This window comes from Podarcis tiliguerta, assembly GCF_965153285.1.
Source record: "Podarcis tiliguerta genome assembly, chromosome: 7".
In the NCBI taxonomy this organism is placed as follows: Eukaryota; Metazoa; Chordata; class Lepidosauria; order Squamata; family Lacertidae; genus Podarcis; species Podarcis tiliguerta.
In genome coordinates, this window is record NC_139540.1 from 6353602 (window position 1) to 6375073 (window position 21472).

A 21472-nucleotide genomic window follows, 5' to 3' on the forward strand; every position below is an offset into this window, starting at 1 on the left:
CCATCTCACTCAAGAGGCCGGGGGCCAGCGCTGTCCGGAGACACTTCCGGGTCACGTGGCCAGCGTGACATCGCTGCTCTGGCGAGCCAGAGCCGCACACGGAAACGCCGTTTACCTTCCCGCTAGTAAGCGGTCCCTATTTATCTACTTGCACCTGGGAGTGCTTTCGAACTGCTAGGTTGGCAGGCGCTGGGACCGAACAACGGGAGCGCACCCCGCCACAGGGATTCGAACCGCCGACCTTTCGATCAGCAAGCCCTAGGCGCTGAGGCTTTTACCCACAGCGCCACCTGCGTCCCTGCCTGCACCAGGTAGGTGCCATTTTAAAAATCCATCTCACTTTGGATGATAGCGCTGCAGAGAAGCAACAGAATCAGCCAAAGTATCCCATGTTTTTCACTCATAGACTTTCCTCTGCAACAAGACTGGCCGCATTTCATTCCTACCGTTATTAAGCTACGGATGCAGGACTAGGGCAAACACAGTACAGTGTTTCCTCGGGTTACATAGGCTTCATGTTACATACACTTCAGGTTACAGACTCTGCTAACCCAGAAATTGTGCTTCAGGTTAAGAACTTTGCTTCAGGATGAGAACAGAAATTGTGCTCCGGCGGCACGGCAGCAGCGGGAGGCCCCATTAGCTAAAGTGGTGCTTCAGGTTAAGAACAGTTTCAGGTTAAGTACGGACCTCTGGAATGAATTAAGTACTTAACCCGAGGTACCACTGTACAGTGGTACCTTGTGTTACGGATGGGATCCGTTCCGGATGCCGTTCCGGATGCCGCCTGTAATGCAAAAAGCCTGCAACTTGAAGCACCACGTCTGCGCAGCGCGATTTGGTGCTTCTGCGCATGTGCGAAGCATAATTTAGTGCTTCTGCGAATGCGTGAGCGGCGAAACCCAGAAGTAACCCATTCCGGTACTTCTGGGTTGCTGCGGGACGCAAGACGAAAACACGCAACCTGAAGCGGATGTAACATGAGGTATGACTGTAAAAGTCATGAAGGGATAATAAGAACACCGAACTATGGAGAGAAGGAGAGATAGCTCAGTCAGTAGAGCATGGGAATCTCAGGGTTGTGGGTTTGAGCCCCACGTGGGGCAAAAGATCCCTACATTGCAGGGGGTTAGACTAGATGACTCTTGTGGTCCCTTCCAACTCTTATGATTCTATGGAAGCAAAGTAACAACTGAATATGAATCCAAGCAGTCATCAGTGATTATTACTAATGTTGTCTGCACTGCAATAATCATCTCAGACACTATGCAACAAGCTAGCAATGGAGAACTAAGAACAGGTGGCTGCAGATCAGTATTTGCTTAGTGGCCATTGGTTGCAGGATGCATGCAATCACTTGGTAGGCAAAGGGCTTCTACATCACGAGGAGAATTTCACCCTGCTTGTGGAGCCTTGGCACACCCTAAAACCAGCATATCACCCTGGATCTGTATGATCAAGCAAGATATTTGAGTTCAGGCTCTAGTCCAGTGCAGAGTGTTGTGTTTAGAGCAGATAAGGGTAAAGGTAAAGGAGCCCTGGAGGGTTAAGTCCAGTCAAAGGCAACTCTGGGGTTGTGGCATTCATCTCGCTTCAGACCAAAGGAGTCGGCGTTCGTCCACAGACAGCTTTTCCGGGTCATGTGGCCAGCATGTCTAAACTGTTCTGGCACAATGGAACACTGTGATGGAAACCAGAGCGCACGGAAACACTGTTTACCTTCCTGCTGCAGCGGTACCTATTTATCTACTTGCGCTGGTGTGCTTTCGAACTGCTAGGTTGGCAGGAGCTGGGACAGAGCAACGCGATCTCACCCCGTCGTGGGGATTCGAACCGCTGACCATCCGATCAGGAAGCCCAAGAGGCTCAGTGGTTTAGACCACAGGGCCACCCGCATCCCATGTTTATGGTACAATACCTTGCTGATTTGGTTAGGTTTGCCAGCATCTCCTTCGCAGCAAGAAACGTATCGGGGAATGAACATGTTTTACGTCAACAGTAAGAGCAATATTCAAGGAAGGAAAAAAAGGTAGGTATGAAAAATTCTGACGAAAACAACTGCTTTCGAGCATATTTTTTTACCCCTTACCAACTGTCAGTGCATCGAACAGCCGATGAATCGTGTCTGTGTCTCTGACAATCCCAGATTCTTGAACGAACTTCACAAAGTCATCCAGCTGCATGTGTGTTTTCGGCAACTGGAATTTTTTCACACGGTCATCTACTTTGCTTATTTCCCTTTGGTTATCCATCACTTGACTGATCAGCCTCTTCAGCTCCGGCTTCTGATCTGCTTGGGAACGTTCGGAAGGAGGAAGGTTTTCCACCGCTTTCCTCACAAGGTCTGTGGGAAATATCCGTATGTCTGTCTTATAAAGGTTCTGGAAGTCCGAAAGCGCATTCAGAAGCTTTCCTTGCATCAAACCAATAAGTCCCCGGAGGTAGAAATACCTTGCCAGAAGCGCAGAGTTATCGGGAGACAAACTATCTATAGCTCTGCTGAGATAAATATTAAATTCAAGGTAGTAAGAAAAGACACACTGGCTCAGAAGAGGAAAGTGGATTTCTGGGATCTTGAAAGTCGTCACTGACTTAGAGGTTGATCTCGTATCTAGAAAAGGTAACAAACAATTGCTTACTACTAAAACAAATGCAACTAAATAAAAACAATTATACAACTTTTAGAAGGCATCTGAAGGCAGCCCTATATGGGGAAGTGTTTTTTTTTAATGTTTGATGTTTTATTATGCTTTTCTATTTGTTGAATGCTGCCTCAAGTGGCTGGGGCAACCCAGTCAGATGGGCAACAAGCAGATAATAAAAATAAGATTAATGATAATAATAATAATAATTTTTTATTTATACCCCGCCCTCCCCAGCCAAGGCGGCTTACAAGCAATAATAAAAACAAGATGAATGATTACAACTTAAAAACAAAAGTAAAATACAACATTAAAATAATGGAACATTAAAATATTAAAATGTAGCCTCATCGCAGGAGAAGGAAAAGAAAAAAGAAAGAGAGGGAGGGAGGGAATCAGATTGGCTCCAAGCCAAAGGCCAGGCGGACTCTGTCTTACAGGCCCTGCGGAAAGAAAGATTAAGATAACGAAAGTAAGATTAGGAAGCAATAGGCCAGGCATAGCCAAACTCGGTCCTCCAGATGTTTTGAGACTACAATTCCCATCATCCCTGACCGCTGGTCCTGTTAGCGAGGGATGATGGGAGTTGTAGTCCCAAAACATCTGGAGGGCCAAGTTTGCCTATGCCTGCAATAGGCCATTGACTATCGTTTTGCCTGTCCCACGCTGGTTTCAACGCCCCTACTAGGAACGCTTGCTTATGTTTACTCTTCTGAAAAGGATCGCAAGGAGACTGGCAGAAGTAACGGCACAGCGCTTTGCAGTCGGACGAAACTGGATTCTGAGACCTGACAACCTTTCCCTAACAGCCATGGATTGGTCTTCAGAATGCAGTTCAAGAGAGGGCTGCTGTATTTGACATTTATTTTATCTTTTTCATTTGCAGTGGAATGAGAAGAGAAACAGCTACAGCAGCCCAGTTAAGTTCTCCTCTTACCTTGCTTCACGTCTAAACGCCGAAGAGACGAATTCCTCGCCGGGCCATCCTTTGGCGCGATCTCTTGCAGATTAGGCAAGCTCAGTCCCATTCGCCTGCTCATCATGTACTGAGGATTAAACCTTCTCGAAATTACATTTTCCATGGTTGGCCTCCTCGGGCTGAGCAGCGAAGTTAACCTGCAGATAACAACATACATATATCAAACCTACTTGCAGGATCCAACAAACTCTCTGCCCTTGTGGCCATCACAAAACCCAGGCTAGGGAATAGCCCAGGCTGCGTTTCACAAACCCAAAGACAGTTACCAACCCATATAATTATTTGATGAAGTGGGACAAGGGATTTCAAAGATCATTTTAAATCATGCTTCTGTAGCAAAACTTCCTGGAAAAAAAAAAGAAAAATAGCCATGTGCTCAGCGGAGTAGAAAAGGGTATTTTGCTATGCAGCCACTGTATAAATAGTGAGAAGGCTTCTTCACCTGTCTTTCTCAGCTTCGGTGCTCAGCTCTAGGCGGGCAAAAGCATCCATCCTTCTGTTAAGGCGAGCTTTAAGGAAAAAGTGAAATATATAGGTATCCAGCACCTGCAAAGCGTAACAGGAAAGCGACGTTAGTATCTTGACATATTTGAAGGGCTAGCTATTCACTGACGTGAAACATCCCCAATGCGTCCCCTTAAAGCTGGACTTGTATGTCTGCACACTTATGATTAGGGCAGGCTTCCTCAACCTTGGCCCTCTAGATCTTCTGGACTACAATTCCCATCATCCCTGACCACTAGTCCTGTTAGCTAGGGATCATGGGAGTTGTAGTCCCAAAACGAGCTGGAGGGCCAAGTTTGGGGATGCCTGGGCTAAGTCCATTGCTTTATACCAGGCTTCCTCAACCTCGACCCTCCAGATGTTTTGAAACTACAGTTCCCATCATCCCTGACCACTGGTCCTGCTAGCTAGGGATGATGGGAGTTGTAGGCCAAAAACATCTGGAGGGCCGAGGTTGAGAAAGCCTGGATTAGTGCTTCACACCAGAAGTTCACCTGCTTAGTTTTTTTGTGAGGGGAAGGGGAGAAGAGTTTATCTAAGAAACTTCCCAATGTTCTGAACAAAAGACCAGAGGTAGAATTATTATACATTTACGATGGGGTGGAAGGACTCGCTCACAAATTTATTGACAAGCTGCGCAAATTATTATAGCTAGGAAGTGGAAGGGGCAAGGTGAATATAAAATGGAAGAATGGTATAAAGAGATGTGGAATATAATTATTAATGATAAATTAAAACGTGCCGTTATGGTATATGCAGGAGAAATGATTTTGAGGAGATATGGAGAGTGTAGAATTTGTACTCTTAAAACGGAAAGGGGTCAAACCATCGCAAGAGGCGTTGAAATTTTGTGAGGTTGGATAGCTATAACGGAATGGTATCGGTGGTGGGGTGCACATTTTTATTCTTATTTATTTATGGTTATTAGTTTGTCCAAATACAAATAAAAACAAATTAAAAAAAGAAACTTCCCAATGCTGCGTTTGTTTTTCTTTTTGCTGTGTTTTTTTTCCTTTCCCTTTTTGCTCTTAATCGTACTTATTGCTTCTCCAAGTTGCTGCTGCTACTTTTTAAAAACAAAGACAACAGGATCTTCTCCCTGGGAGCAGTCATTTGCTCAAACTCAGGGAACAGGACCACACAGTGAACCACATAATGCTGCTCAATGATAAACTTAGCCAGAGCTCGCTAAGTGTGGACGTTGCTGAGGGATGGGGTGCCAAACAAAGCAATATGGCCCTCCGTCTCAAGGGGGGGAAGAAGAAGAAGAAGAGTTTGGATTTGATACCCCGCCTTTCACTCCCTTTTAAGGAGTCTCAAAGCGGGTAACATTCTCCTTTCCCTTCCTCCCCCACAACAAACACTCTGTGAGGTGAGTGGGGCTGAGAGACTTCAAGGAAGTGTGACTGGCCCAAGGTCACCCAGCAGCTGCATGTGGAGGAGCGGAGATGCGAACCCGGTTCACCAGATTACGAGACTACCGCTCCTAACCACTACACCACACTGGGAAAACACACACACACACACACACATATATATATGTGTGTGTGTGTATATGTGTGTGTATATATATGTGTGTGTGTATAGGTAAAGGGACCCCTGACCATTAGGTCCAGTCGCGGACGACTCTGGGGTTGCGGCACTCATCTTGCTTTATTGGCCGAGGGAGCCGATGTACAGCTTCCGGGTCATGTGGCCAGCATGACTAAGCCGCTTCTGGCAAACCAGAGCAGTGCACAGAAACGCCGTTTACCTTCCCGCCAGAGCGGTACCTATTGATCTACTTGCACTTTGACGTTCTTTTGAACTTCTAGGTTAGCAGGAGCAGGGACTGAGCAATGGGAGCTCACCCCATCGTGGGGATTCGAACCCCCGACCTTATGATCGGCAAGTCCTAGGCTCTGTGGTTTAACCCACAACGCCACCCACATCCCATATATATATATGCAGCTTTCAAATCTCCTTCCTGGGGAGAGCATTCCACAAGCCACTGCAGAAAGGGCCTGGTTCTCATGCTGCCACCCTCCAGACCTCTCACAGAGGAGGCACACAAAGAAGGGCCTCAGTTGATGATCACAGGGTCCGGGTGGGTTCATGTCAGGAGAAGCCGCCTGTGAGCTATTGCGGTCACATAGAGCAAATTGCAAAAGTTCAACCAGGACGTGACAGCAGCCAGATTTGCCTTTCCCAAGAAGAGGCAAAGCTGGTACACTGGCCAAAATTGTGGAAAAGGCACGTGATCGTAAAGAGACAGAGCTGTTAATCTTTTTCGATGCGAGGGCTGAAAAACTGAAAGGAGGGGGGTGGGCGTTCCTTCTTTTCTAATTCTCTCTTTATTCTCTATGTGCCTTTTTAGCTGCGTTCATCCACTAGGTGGCATGTTATCGACATAGGATATTGGTTTCTCAAGGGTTGCAGTCATCACCGACAGCCTCGCCAGAATTTCATCACGCGAACAACAATTTGTTGATGAGACACCCTGCAAACTCTTGTTATCCATTTCCAAAACAACGCTGGTGGCTTATGTTCAGTGGATGACCAGGACCTATAGCGTTGAGGGATGGGGAAGAGGTGGGGGGGCATTTGGATCTGACACTCAAGCTCCAAGGAGGCCCCTCAAATTCGGACCCTTGTTAAAATTATTGGCATTGGGTAAGTTTCGCAACTTGTCCTCGGGCACTTGAGACCAAAGTGTGACAATCTCACAGCTTAGAAGGGCACGTTTAAACAAATAACTGGTACAGATTTAGTCATGTTAAAAGAGATTTAACTGATATAGATTTAGTTACGCTTGAGTTTTTGTTCTGGTGTTATTCCAACCTAGAATCAGGGGCAGAAAGACTCTTGTTTTATATTTATGGTCTTTCGTTTCCCCACATTCTCCTCAAAACAACCCTGTGGGGTAGGTATTTGGGGCCAAACCCAGTGTTTGGCCCAAGATCTTGCAGTGAACTTCATGGCTGCGTGGTCTCCCAGACCCTAGACCAAGTAATATCCCACCACTTTATTTCATAATCTGGGAAGTAGGCCTAAAAGTGAATATACAGGCTGAAGGAAATGATCTTTTCCCATAGGTCTGGAAGGCTGAGGAGGCCCCTAGGTTGTGTGTGGCAACTTTTAACAGTCCACTAATGCTGGCTAATTCATCCTTCTGGGCCCCACAAATTCACCCTACCAGGTCCAGGGTCCACCAGCTACCACTGAGGTATTCAAATACACAAATACAAGATGGGTGACACCTGGCTTGAGAGCAGTACATGTGAAAAGGATCTAGGAGTCTTGGTTGACCACAAACTTGACATGAGCCAACAGTGTGACGCGGCAGCTAAAAAAGCCAATGCAATTCTGGGCTGCATCAATAGGAGTATAGCATCTAGATCAAGGGAAGTAATAGTGCCACTGTATTCTGCTCTGGTCAGACCTCACCTGGAGTACTGTGTCCAGTTCTGGGCACCACAGTTCAAGAAGGACACTGACAAACTGGAACGTGTCCAGAGGGGGGCAACCAAAATGGTCAAAGGCCTGGAAACGATGCCTTATGAGGAACGGCTAAGGGAGCTGGGCATGTTTAGCCTGGAGAAGAGGAGGTTAAGGGGTGATATGATAGCCATGTACAAATATATAAAAGGACATCACATAGAGGAGGGAGAAAGGTTGTTTTCTGCTGCTCCAGAGAAGCGGACACGGAGCAATGGATCCAAACTACAAGAAAGAAGATTCCACCTAAACATTAGGAAGAACTTCCTGACAGTAAGAGCTGTTTGACAGTGGAATTTGCTGCCAAGGAGTGTGGTGGAGTCTCCTTCTTTGGAGGTCTTTAAGCAGAGGCTTGACAACCATATGTCAGGAGTGCTCTGGTGGTGATTCCTGCTTGGCAGGGGGTTGGACTCGATGGCCCTTGTGGTCTATTCCAACTCTATGATTCTATGATTTTATGGCAGTTTCCTGGACCGTGCCAACAGATGTCATAGTCCAGACTCTTTCACTCAAAGGAGAGGGCAGAAGAAGGACTCACTGGCCTTTCCAGTGGTTTTAGTCAAGGTTCTCCCATTACATAATGCTATGCCAAAAGGTAAAATCCTTCTTTCAACCGTTCTGCACAGGTAAGACCAAAGGACATACAACGAGATGGATGAATGAATAAACAGCTAGAAGCTAAATGGCTTAAAAAAATAAATAATCGAATTCATGTACTTCCCATAAAAGAACACTTGTGAAGGAAAGCTACAGGCCACATCCAAAATACCCGAATTCTTTAAAACTCTACTTATAATATTGAGTGACAAAATGATACAAATCAGTTCTGAAGATTTACCTTTTTGTAAAACTGCTGGTCGCACACTGCTCTCGTTTTCATAAATTCCTCACTATTAAATACTCTGTGCTCATAATTCAGATGATCTTTCACCTCCCTATTGGTAAAACAAAATTATCAAAATCAATCATGAATAAAGGTCCTTACTAATTGTGCTCAGTTCTTTAGGTGGAATCATTAAATCCACGCCCCCCCCCCTTAATTCTATTGTAACCTGCAAGTCTTCAGCAACACATCTAATACAGCACAGAGCACCCACCACATATAAACGACATGGGGAAAAAGGCACGTGTCATGGAAGTGTACGAGTTAGGGGTGGAGAAGGTATTTTACTGGGCCACTTTTCACAGAATCATAGAAGTGTAGAGCTGGGATCCCAACCCCCACAACCTGGAGCTTGAACCCACAGACCTGAGATTAAGTGTCTCCTGCTGGACTGACTGAGCTATCTCAGGGGACCAAACTGGCCTGACACTCCCTAACTTGCTTGTGGATCAGAACACAGCTCCCAATCGGACAGCACACTTCAGCATATTTTGAAATGCATTTCAGGGGGCAGAAGATGCACACACAAATAGGTTTAGGAAACTGATACACATGAAGGATCATTCTTGCGTATAATAGCTGAAGCCAAAGACTGATGTTCTGCAAATCAGTCTAACCCCCTTTTTAAAGCCATCTGCCCCAGTGGCTATTACAGCAAGATGGTCTGCAAGCAATACCTTATTGTTAATTATTGCAAACACACACATCCCGATTCGCAAGCAACAAACGCTTCGCATTTGTATTTTTCTTGGTCCTGGAGTCTGGCGCATAAAGCAGTAGAAGAAAGGAAAGACACTACTGGAAAAGAAGAACAAAGGGAAAGTTGGAAGAAAAGGACAAAACAAAAATCTCAAGCCCATTGACAGAATGTTGACTGGCTTTAGCACTGTAGCACTTTGCCTCTTCATAGAAAGCATTGGCTCAAATATTTATGAAAGCAGCAATAATTTCCCCTGAAGAAGAAGAAGAAGAAGAAGAAGAAGAAGAAGAAGAAGAAGAAGAAGAAGAGTTTGGATTTGATATCCCACCTTTCACGCCCTTTAAGGAGTCTCAAAGCGGCTAACATTCTCCTTTCCCTTCCTCCCCCACAACAAACACTCTGTGGGGTGAGTGGGGCTGAGAGACTTCAAAGAAGTGTGACTGGCCCAAGGTCACCCAGCAGCTGCATGTGGAGGAGTGGAGACGCGAACCCGGTTCCCCAGATTACAAGACTACCGCTCTTAACCACTACACCACACTGGCTCCTGAGTGTTGGTATGCCTGACTATGGTGCTAGGGGTACCAATTCTGTGCAGTGAATTAATACTGCAGTTTTGAAAAAGACACCCCTAGCGTTTTCCCCCCCAGATTCCAAATTCTAATTCTTTCCACACCGCCTCATCTTCTTCCACCAAAACTCCACTAATTTTTCAGCAGAATCATGTCTGTACTGAAGTGACCATTAAAAACAACTCAAGTGCATTTCTAGCTCTCACTGGAAGCAAACTATGGTCAGCAACCTTTGCAACCCCATAGTTAACACTGGAAAGGGATGAGGAGGAACTGAGCAGGAGAAGAGAGAACACAAACTTGTAGGATGCTCTCATTTATTTTAACCACAGTTAAGATTAGCAAGGCATCAGGAAATGTCACAGCTGCATGGGTACAAAGGCAAATGTCAAATGAGTGCCAAAATTCAGGTGGACCGTTAACCTTATTTAGGCACAGTTAACACCCCCCCCCCCCCAGAGCAGATGGGGGGGAGGAAGTCCTGCTACATGAATGGACCTCGTTCCATGCACACGTCAACTTAGTTGAAGCCCATCCAATAGGTCTATTCAAAGTAAAACTTATTTGAATTACACCCTCAGTCGCCACATTACAATGAATTCACACAGAGTCAACTGGCAACAGCCAAAAACCCACTTGAAAGCTCAGCATAAAAAGGTCCTTTGCTACAAGCATGAAATCCCTTTCTCTTAACAATGATTCTGTCCTCAAGACTAAGTCCTAGAAGCCTGGGGGGCTTCATAACATTACTCACTGAATTGTTTGCAGTGCCCCCCCCCCTCCAACCAGCCACAAGTCTGATGAGTAATGCGATGCACTTTGCAGCCGGGCAGCTTAAAAGTACACCTAACGTAAATTAGGGTAAGTAGCATTCACTATGAAGTTAAAAGGGACGTGGGTGGCGCTGTGGGTTAAACCACAGAGCCTAGGACTTGCCGATCAGAAGGTTGGCAGTTCGAATCCCCGCGACGGGGTGAGCTCCCATTGTTCAGTCCCTGCTCCTGCCCACCTAGCAGTTCGAAAGCAAGTCAAAGTGCAAGTAGATAAATAGGTACCACTCCGGCGGGAAGGTAAACAGCATTTCCGTGCGCTGCTCTGGTTCGCCAGAAGTGGCTTAGTCATGCTGGCCACATGACCCGGAAGCTGTATGCCGGCTCCCTTGGCCAAAAAGGTGAGATGAGCGCCGCAACCCCAGAGTCGGTCACGACTGGACCTAATGGTCAGGGGTCCCTTTACCTTTACCTCTATGAAGTTAAAAGGAGCCCTGGCGCATCAGAATGGAAGCCCATTTAGTCCAGCATCTTGCTCTCACAACAGCCACCCATCTTCTTTCTTCTTTGGCGATCACTTGTAGCCTAGTAAGACTGTCTTCCCTAAACACGGTTTTAACAATGAGTCCATAAGTGACTGTGGAGGCCAATTCTGGATCCACACGTCTTTCCACAGTGGGGACATTGGTTTCCAGGCCGGATTTGATCATGGTGAGGGTTTGCCACATGTGCCTTGCTCTTAGCACGTTTCTCCCTTGCATCCTGAGTTCGAGTGTCTTCAAAGTTCACCTTTGGTAAAGGCTGTTCTCCAATTGGAGCGCTCGCAGACAAGTGTTTCCCAATTGTTGGTGTTTAGACTACATTTTTTAGATTTGCCTTGAGACAGTCTTTAAACCTCTTTTGTTGACCGCCAGCATTACGCTTTCCATTTTTAAGTTGGGAATAGAGTAGTTGCTTTGGAAGACAATCATCGGGCATCCGCACAACATGACCAGTCCAACGAAGTTGATGTTGAAGAATCATCGCTTTGACACTGGTGATCTTTGCTTCTTCCAGTACACTGACCTTAGTTCGCCTGTCTTTCCAAGTGATGTGTAAGATTTTTCGGAGACAAAATGGAATCTTTCCAGAAGTTGGCGTTTATAAGTGGTCCATGTTTCACAGGCATAGAGCAAGCTTGCTAGTACAATAGCTTTGTAAACAAGCATTTCGGTTTACCTGCGAATGTCCCGGTCCTCAAACACTCTGCACTTCAATCGGGAGAAAGCCGCACTCGCAGAGCTCAGGCGATGCTGGATTTCGGCATCAATGTCGGCCCTTGTGGAAAGACAACTGCTGGAGCCATAGAATCATAGAATCATAGAATCATAGAATCATAGAATCATAGAATCATAGAGTTGGAAGAGACCACAAGGGTCATCGAGTCCAACCCCCTGCCAAGCAGGAAACACCATCAGAGCACTCCTGACATATGGTTGTCAAGCCTCTGCTTAAAGACCTCCAAAGAAGGAGACTCCACCACACTCCTTGGCAGCAAATTCCACTGTCGAACAGCTCTTACTGTCAGGAAGTTCTTCCTAATGTTTAGGTGGAATCTTCTTTCTTGTAGTTTGTATCCATTGCTCCGTGTCCGCTTCTCTGGAGCAGCAGAAAACAACCTTTCTCCCTCCTCTATGTGACATCCTTTTATATATTTGAACATGGCTATCATATCACCCCTTAACCTCCTCTTCTCCAGGCTAAACATGCCCAGCTCCCTTAGCCGATCCTCATAAGGCATTGTTTCCAGGCCTTTGACCATTTTGGTTGCCCTCCTCTGTACACGTTCTAGTTTGTCAGTGTCCTTCTTGAACTGTGGTGCCCAGAACTGGACACAGTACTCCAGGTGAGGTCTGACCAGAGCAGAATACAGTGGCACTATAACTTCCCTTGATCTAGATGCTATACTCCTATTGATGCAGCCCAGAATTGCATTGGCTTTTTTAGCTGCCGCGTCACACTGTTGGCTCATGTTAAGTTTGTGGTCAACCAAGACTCCTAGATCCTTTTCACATGTACTGCTCTCAAGCCAGGTGTCACCCATCTTGTATTTGTGCCTCTCATTTTTTTTGCCCAAGTGCAATACTTTACATTTCTCCCTGTTAAAATTCATCTTGTTTGTTTTGGCCCAGTTCTCTAATCTGTCAAGGTCGTTTTGAGCCAACCCTATGCCCAGGAGAAACACTGACATAACTGAGCCTCAGATTCAACGCCTCATTTATTCCTTCACCGAATCGAGGGACTCTTCGCTTTAGTACAGAAGGGAGCAGGAGATGCTCAGAGACAGACAGAGAGAGAGAAAGTGCAAATGCTTTGAGTTCCAGAATCATGCGCTGTGCAAGGGTTATTTCAGCACCTACCTAAAGATATTGACTATTAACTGCAGAGTAATCTGTTGAATTTCAGAATTCAGCCTCTGCTGCCAAATCCTCCTTCGCAGCTGAACTTCACCAAGGTCTGTGCAGGAAGCACGGTGGGATAGCTCCAAGTCATAGTGCAGCTGAAGATTTTCAACCCTGCAGGGGGGGAAAAGAACACGTTAACGCCCTAAAATTTAAATCAAATCCACCCTGGGTGGGGGGAGTCTGAGGATTCCACTCCCCGTCCAAGAGAGATGTGGCGGGATGCCAGGACAGGCATTTTCTCAACAGTCAAAAACTCACCCAGCCCCAATGGTAACCCCAGGGATGGAGGAAAGAGAGAAGCAGAGTGGAATGGCTTCAAGGCATCCTTTGAAACCAAGGGCCTTAAGCTATGCCTGTCTCGACAAGCAATCAGACTTAAGAGAGAATTTGGAGTATGTGTGGGGGAATTTGCTCACCAGTCAGGTGTCAGTACGCAAGAGAAAATGGGATTAGGTGTATTATAGAAGACAAAGGGACGCGGGTGGCGCTGTGGGCTAAACCACAGAGCCTAGGACTTGCCGATGAGAAGGTTGGCGGTTCGAATCCCCACAACAGGATGAGCTCCCGTTGCTCGGTCCCTGCTCCTGCCAACCTAGCAGTTTGAAAGCACGTCAAAGTGCAAGTAGATAAATAGGTACCGTTCCGGCGGGAAGGTAAACAGCATTTCCATACACTGCTCTGGTTTTGCCAGAAGCGGCTTAGTCATGCTGGCCATATGACCCGGAAGCTGTACGCCGGCTCCCTTGGCCAATAAAGCGAGATGAGCACCGCAACCCCAGAGTCGGCCACGACTGGACCTAATGGTCAGGGGTCCCTTTACCTTTACCTAGAAGACAAACTCTTTATCTTACTGGATCATGTGCCATTATCAGAATTTTGCAGTTCAAACTTTTTGGGTGTTTATTTCAGAAAACCCATCAACAATCTCTGTGCGTGTATTTGGGTGAATGGCATAGCTTAATTAACGCACACCACTTCCCCCCATTCAGGCGCCCTGTTGCCCCCCACCCCAGGTCCCTCAATCCACTGAAGGAATCCATCTTTCTAATCGCACTGGATGAAGATAAGTTCAGCCCCCGCGCAACTCACTACCTCACACCCCGTCGCCAAGCAGGAGAATGAGCAGGTGCACAAAAACCGCACTGTGTGTCTTTGCCAAACAATTTCATTTTTTCATCCTTAGCATTTATTTCTACCTTGCTATGAAGATTTTTGCCGCCTCCAGTGGGATATCTGGAATTTCAGTCTCCTCTTCCGATGACTGGGATTGCGCGATATCGCCATTGTCGATGTTAATTAGAATTAAGTCGTCGGCTTCCTTTTTATTTGAGAGACAGACAGGTTCATCATTTAAAACAATATGGATTAGGCAGGAAGAAGCAATGCAAAATGCAAGCTATGACACTATTAACAATGGAATAACTGAATACCACCCATAAGATGCAATTAAAATTAAGTTTCACTCAAAAGTAGAACTATTGAAATTAATGAACCTGATTTTGTGAATCTCAGTGGGTCTACCCTGAGCAATGCTTAGCTGAATACCACACGATGTATCTCACTTAACGTGGGCGGAATTCAATGCAGCACTTAGGAAATTGTTTTGTGCAATCATTTTTGCTTGGCCAAAGAGATGCTCTCCCCTTTTCTCCTTCTGTACACTGTTCTGGGGGTTCTTTTCAACCCCCCAGAATGAATTAGCGGGCAATACAGTAAGGAAGGGGAGGGAATAAGCCCGGCTGCGCTGGCATGTTCTGGCTTCTGCAAATGAAGCCAGGTAGTTGAATCCAGCCCCGTATGAATAAAAATACGTAGGTTTCAAATTTTTGGTCACAGAGCAGGGTAGATAAAAATCAATAATAATTTTTAAAAATCGGATTTTTTAAAATTTAAATTGGATTTTTAAAAAAATTAAATTGGATTGTTAAAATAAAATGCTTTCGGAGGAAAAACCTTTCTAAATATAGTTTTCTATTTAAGTTACATTATACTCCAAAGGCTATTCATCAAGAAAAAAGGATTTGTTTTTACTTTTTCATGTGTGCTAAAACTCAGTCTAAGTTGTTGTTTTTTACTGTTTAACCACATCAGTTAACAAACATGAATATATATGCTATAATGTTATTGTTTTAGTTAAATAAATTGTTATTAAGGAAATGATTATTTTTCTCCTTCCAATAAAGTACAGCAGAAAAATTGTCCAGATATAAACAGTTAACTTATTAAACCTCACAATAATTTCATAATTACCTGCCTTTGTTTTTCTAATAGTATAACCAAATCAGTAATTTTTGAAATAACTGTAAAAACTGCTCTGAAAATTTATTATTCCAAAAATGAAACCTTCATCTGGTTGTAAATATTAAGATTATACCTGCAAGAATGAGTCTTTCTGCAAAAAAAAAAAAAAAAAAAAAAGATTTAAATCAAGTCTTCCTGACTAGTGATTTACAGTATTTTTTGCTCTATAAGACTCACTTTTTCCCTCCTAAAAAGTAAGGGGAAATGTGTGTGCGTCTTATGGAGCGAATGCAGGCTGCACAGCTATCCCAGAAGCCAGAACAGCAAGAGGGATTGCTGCTTTCACTGAGCAGCGATCCCTCTTGCTGTTCTGGCTTCTGAGATTCAGAATATTTTTTTCTTGTTTTCCTCCTCCAAAAACTAGGTGCGTCCTGTGGTCTGGTGTGTCTTATAGAGAGAAAAATATGGTGAATCATGATTTAAATCAAATCCACCCTGTCACAGAGCAATAATTTATGAACAAAAGCATTGATCTTATCTGTGGATAAAATATTAGAACACAGTTCAAACCGAGGGGAGGAGATCAGTGGTGGACCACACACTTTGCATGCAAAAAGTCTTGGTTCAACGTCCGGCAACTACAGGAGACGCCCATTTGAAACCCCAAAGAACCACTGCCAGTCCGTGTAGACAGCACTGAACTAGATGGAGCAAATGTCTGACTCAGAACAAGGCAACTTCCTGCGTTTCCATCCAGTCTATCTCAGCCTCGCTGGGGAGCCGCTTGGACTCGTGCGAAAATATCCTACACAAATCTTCCCATTCCGAAAAGACTGAAGAGTCCTTTCAGATGTGAAGGCTGACAATGGGAGCCAATTCTTTAGAGCACGGCCACAACCCTATAAAACAGGAAATGAGCTAACTCTCAGGGTTCCCTGGAAGATGAACCAGCATTTATAATCCCCTGTCAAAGGGTCTGACCTGAGACTGCACTGGTGGTGGCAGCAATTATGAGAAATGTCAGGGGATTTACAGAGCAATCATGGCAATAGCAGTGCGAGCGAGAGCCAGAATTCAGGAGGTAGGGGCAGTGGCAGAGAAGTTCGTCCTTTGCCACTCGGTTGGTTATCTGGGGTTGCAGCCACAGCACAGCTAAGAAGCAGATTAAATGGGTGCCCTACATACATGACGAATATTATTAAATGCGTAATCTCTTCAAAAGGGCCCAGTTATCTATAATACCATGTGTTCGTCTAAACCATTTTCCATTTTTAATTCGTATTAGATAAGCATTAGATAATCCCCAGGGCTAGCTGGCTGAATTGGTCCTACTTGGGCCAGCGAGGAGGCCAGGGGAGAATTAGCTGTGGGATCTTCATAAAAGGGGTAGGGGGAGGGAAGAGAAGGGAAATAAAAGATCAGGCTGAATTTAGATTAAAGGCCAGACTGAATTCAGATTAAAGGCCAGGTAAGAATAGTCTTACAGGCCTGACAGAAGGAGGTTAAATTCTGAAGGGCCCTAGTCTCATGGCACAGAGCATTCCACCAGGTCGGAGCCATCACTGAGAAGGCCCTGGCCGTGGTGGAGGATAGTCTGACTTCCTTAGGGCCCGGGACCTCTAAACTATGGTTATTCATGGACCTTAAGGTCTTCTGCAGGGCAGACCAGGAGAGGCGGTCCCGTAAATACGTACCTGGAAGTGACCTGGATAAGTCATAAGGACATTACTGGAACATCACTAAAAGGGTGGAATGGAGGTAGAAAAAAGGGTTCACAGGCTTTTTCAATGGGCTTCTGATCCCATGCAAGTGGGCAGTAACCCAGAACGCAACTCCAGCACAAATGTGGAGTTACCTGCACCTCTGAATGCATTTTATAGGTGAGAGAAGCAGAGAAGCAGAACTGGATATGACCCACAACAGACCTTGCAAACCTCTCCAAAATGATCAATGTGGCATCCCATGAGGAAGGATGTAGGAGCCATGACGAAATCCAACATCTGACGAGACAGAATGGGTACGAAAGTGTGCTGCCACTGAATAGGGTGGATGTACATCATGAAGCACTCGGATATGAGGGTCAGCAATGCCCAGTCAGAGGAAAATAAAACAATCTTCCGCTCTGTTAAAATACAGGTTATGATCTGGAAAGGGAGGGAAAACAGGCCACCATAAATTCCATATAGGGAGAGCTTCAGCGTAACAGCACCTTATCATTTAATTAACAAATTTTAAGTGCTTGGCATACTTTACAAAAGTTGTTGTTGTTGTTGTTGTTGTTGTTATATTTATTTATACCCCACCCATCTGGCTGGGTTTCCCCAGCCACTCTGGGCGGCTTCCAACAGAACACTAAAATACAATAACCTACTAAAAATTAAAAGCTTCCCTAGGCAGGGCTGCCTTCAGATGTCTTCTAAAAGTTTGGTAGTTGTTTTTCTCTTTGACATCTGGTGGGAGGGCATTCCACAGAGCGGGTGCCACTCCCGAGAAGGCCCTCATCTCAGTAACTCTTATTACATCCCGTCTAGCAGAAAGATGGAAGGAGAATTGAACTGGCAACATCCCTCTGACTTCTTACTCTCACTGCCACTATGAGCATTCAGTATTTACGGCGACCCTGTCAAAGCCCTGGTCTCGCTATGGAAAGGCGGGCGAGACTTTGCCTGGTTATGGGGATCGCTGTGTTCCCGTTGTTAAAAGTATGGTATGTCTTCTCGCATGCTCCCTGCCAGAGGCCCATTTCACTCATTCAGAACAAGGGTAGTAGGCTGAAATTATTTACAAATGGGATCCTCCTTAATGAGGGTCCTAGTTGCGCGCGGGCCCCTAAGGCACCCTCGCTGGGAGAGTAGTTGCCAGGAGTGGCCCAAGCCTTAACCGTTGGGCCCTGGGATCATGCCAGGCTGTTTGGGCCAATCAGGGCAGTTGGCGCGATTCCTGGGGCCTATAAAAGCGGCAGCGCGGCGTAACTGGGGTTACCTGCATTCGCGCTGCCGAACACCTGCCCTCCCTCCCTAATTTTATGTGCTGCTGCTTTGGCCTTGCTTTGGATTGGGTCGCCTGTTTTGGAGCAAGAGCTGGGTAGGAATTTTTTCCATTTGGCAGATTGGATGTAGCCGCTTGGTTTTCACCTACCCCCTTAGCAATCGTCACAACTTTGTAAGGTTTGGCGGTGAGGCATTGGCTTATTGAAGTGTGTGGGAGGGGAGGTGCGGCCATCACCTGCCCCTCCATGAATAAGGGTATTCTGGTAAAGGAATCTGGAGGTCTGGATCTCGCCTGAAGTCCGCTTGAGGGGCGAGGGCCATGCCAGGACCGCAGGAACCCCAGGGTGAGCTGTTAGGATATTTCCGTTCCACCTTAAAAGGGAGCAGGATGTTTGTGTCACAGCCTGCGCATTTCCTGTTTCACAGGATGTTTATGTTGTGTCTTTGCTTTCGTTTCTCTCTCTCTGCCGGAGACATCTGAAGCAGGCAGTCATGTTTTTCTTTGTTCTGATCAACGCTGAATAAACTTGTAAATCATGCTCTCCTGACTGCATCTTTCGCTGTGCTTTATCTGCTGATAAGAGCGTGCATCGGCTCTAGAATGTGAGAAGCTATTTCTAGAGCTCGTGTCGCTAATTGCTGATACTGCGTGTCTACGGGAGATCAATGGACGTCCGGAGACGACGTGGAGGTCAAGATGGACTTTGTCTCCCTGGCAGTATCCCAACAACAGTTTCGTTGGTCTTCACCAATGTTGCTCCCTCGTTTGGTGTTTACCCTTTCAGACTTCCAGCCAGAGAGGCAGGAGTCAGTTATAGTCTGTTGCCAATGCCTAAGCCAACACTGCTCACTTTGCTGTAATCGATAAAGTTGTGGCCTAAATTTTCCCAATAACTTAAACTAAAATTACGTGTCAGTGTGAAGTTATTTTCAGGGGAAGGGCTTGGGGGCCTCGGAGCGCCAAGTAATTCTGTGCAACTCCCATAAACTATACACGGATCCAGTTTCCACCTGCTTAAAAAAAGACAGCCATGCTATACCTGTAACACCTGTTCCGGTTTGAAGCATAGGAAGGGAAGGTGTAGATCCAGATCGATAAGTGGGCTGTCAGGATCCTCCTGAGATGGAAATATTACCTGGAGAGGCTTCGTATTAAATATCTAGGAGGAACAACAGAGGTGGGTGGTCAGCTATTTTTTGTGTCATAACCACAAACTGCAACTACAATATATTTTACAAACAAAAACAGTGAAAACAGGCCTAAGAATCGGGAACAAGAAGACTGCTTTTGTATGCAGAACATTCACAGATCTGCAGCATTATAGCACATTTCTTTGTCCAAATGAACAAGCTTTTGTATTTTTTTTGCTCATCTACAGGAAGGGACTAAACAAAGCAACCGGAGAATTTGACAATAGATTAAACTTATCTGACATCTACTGTGATAATGAGCCGTCTAGTCTAATCCCTTTCTGAGCAAGGAAATGTTAATTCATGTGAGAGGGGGTGGGAAGAGAAAATAACAGTTGCATTACTGAGCGGATGAACCGTGAAAACAAATGCAAATTCTGGTGTTAAGTAAGATGGGATTTAGTTAATAACTCCTGTAGAACTTATATTTATTATTTATTATTATTATTTCAAGCACAATCATGAGCAGTTGCAATACAGGCTCAGATACTATAACACAAACAGAAAACTTACATTAAATTGCATCACTCGATGACAAGTTCTCACACAGACTAAAGGTCCTAGGGGAGACTACAGAACTGTTCTGTATTCCCATGATTGCCAAATACTGGAATAAACCCTGAAAACTGTTATGATCAGATACCTATTGACAAAGGCTCAACCCAGACCCTAGACAGGCTCTGGACAAAGAGAGAGAATGAAGATTGAATACAAACTCCTACAGTCTGCCCCGAAACACACATTCTTCAATGAATTATGTCATGTCCTGCAAAATAAGGATAACCTCCATTATTCCTCTTTAAAGGTAAAGGGACCCCTGACCATTAGGTCCAGTCGTGACCGACTCTGGGGTTGCGGCGCTCATCTCGCTTTATTGGCTGAGGGAGCCGGCGTACAGCTTCTGGGTCATGTGGCCGAAGCAGAGCAGCGCACAGAAACACCATTTACCTTCCCGCCAGAGTGGTACCTATTTATCTACTTGCACTTTGACGTCCTTTGAACTGCTAGGTTGGCAGGAGCAGGGACCGAGCGACGGAAGCTCACCCCATCGCTGGGACTGCCGACCTTCTGATTGGCAAGCCCTAGGCTCTGTGGTTTAACCCACATCGCCACTACCTAAAAATCCCAGCGTGGGCAGAAGAACATTGCAGTCCTAAAAGCAGAGTAGAAATAGAGGTCCTAAAAGACAGGGAACACCCAGGGCAGAAATGTGTAGGACAGGAACAGAACTTGAATCTTCAAACATGGATTACTGCCAAATAGCAGTAAAGAAGAAGGAAAGGTGATTTCCAGCAGGAAAAGCAGAAGATAGGGAGAGCTAAAGCATTCCCTCCCACACACCCCCATTTCCCCCCTGCAACCCCTCCCTCCCCTACAGTCAAAATAACATGGGAGGGAGAGAGGGAATGCAGAGACAAGATTTTCCCAACCATCGTCTCTCCACTGAAACTCCACTGTCCTATATTATTGCAAATGGCAGGGGTGACCTGAATTTGCAGACACAAGCCTGCTGCTGTCTGGTGTCAAGGCACCTTCATCGTGTAGTTTTCTTGATACGCTGAAAGTGCACCTCTCTTTGACAACTGAGATATGCATTCTAGGACACGCCCTCCCCCCTTCATTCTGTAATCTGTTTTAACTGATTCCGAAAGTGTTCTTTTTTAAATTGCTGTAAGCCACTTTCCCTTCCTCTCTTATTTTTCCCTAGGCCTGCATCATTTTTTTTGTTTTTTATACATATTTTGACTGTCAGACCAACACGGCTACCTACCTGAATCTAGAGTAATGTTCCGGTTTGCAGACTTTTTCTGGAAGTCAAACATGCTCTGTTTTGACTGTTACACTTCCAATTTGAGTGCCACACTTCCGTTTTAAGTGTTACACTGAGGTCTGTCTGTTTTTGTTATTTATTTTGCATTTTTGCTTCTGCGACTCTTTTTCGTTTTGTTTTTGTGACTGTGTGTAACCCAGTTCAGCTACTGACTGATTGAATGATTGCATGACTGCAGTACATTGTTTACTGCTTTCATTTTATGGATCAATGGTCTCGTTAGATAGTAAAATTCATGTTAAACTGCTGTT

At 45.4% G+C, this 21472-nt stretch overlaps 1 protein-coding gene across 4 annotated transcripts in view; it reads right to left on the reverse strand.

Moving 5' to 3' along the window:
• DENND3 (DENN domain containing 3) overlaps positions 1 to 21472 on the reverse strand; it is a 52153-nt gene that overhangs the window by 16576 nt on the left and 14105 nt on the right. For all 4 annotated transcript variants that reach the window (XR_014513737.1, XR_014513738.1, XM_083450412.1 and 1 more), the window contains exons 7-14: positions 19240 to 19359; positions 17135 to 17353; positions 14165 to 14286; positions 12924 to 13079; positions 8441 to 8537; positions 4064 to 4167; positions 3580 to 3758; positions 2090 to 2611 (exon numbers count right to left, since the gene is read on the reverse strand). Coding sequence is in view for 2 of the 4 variants with exons in the window: in XM_083450412.1 (XP_083306538.1) it covers positions 2090 to 2611; positions 3580 to 3758; positions 4064 to 4167; positions 8441 to 8537; positions 12924 to 13079; positions 14165 to 14286; positions 17135 to 17353; positions 19240 to 19359 (1519 nt within the window). In the remaining 2 variants the exon portion in view is untranslated. The remainder of the gene's footprint in view (positions 1 to 2089; positions 2612 to 3579; positions 3759 to 4063; positions 4168 to 8440; positions 8538 to 12923; positions 13080 to 14164; positions 14287 to 17134; positions 17354 to 19239; positions 19360 to 21472) is intronic.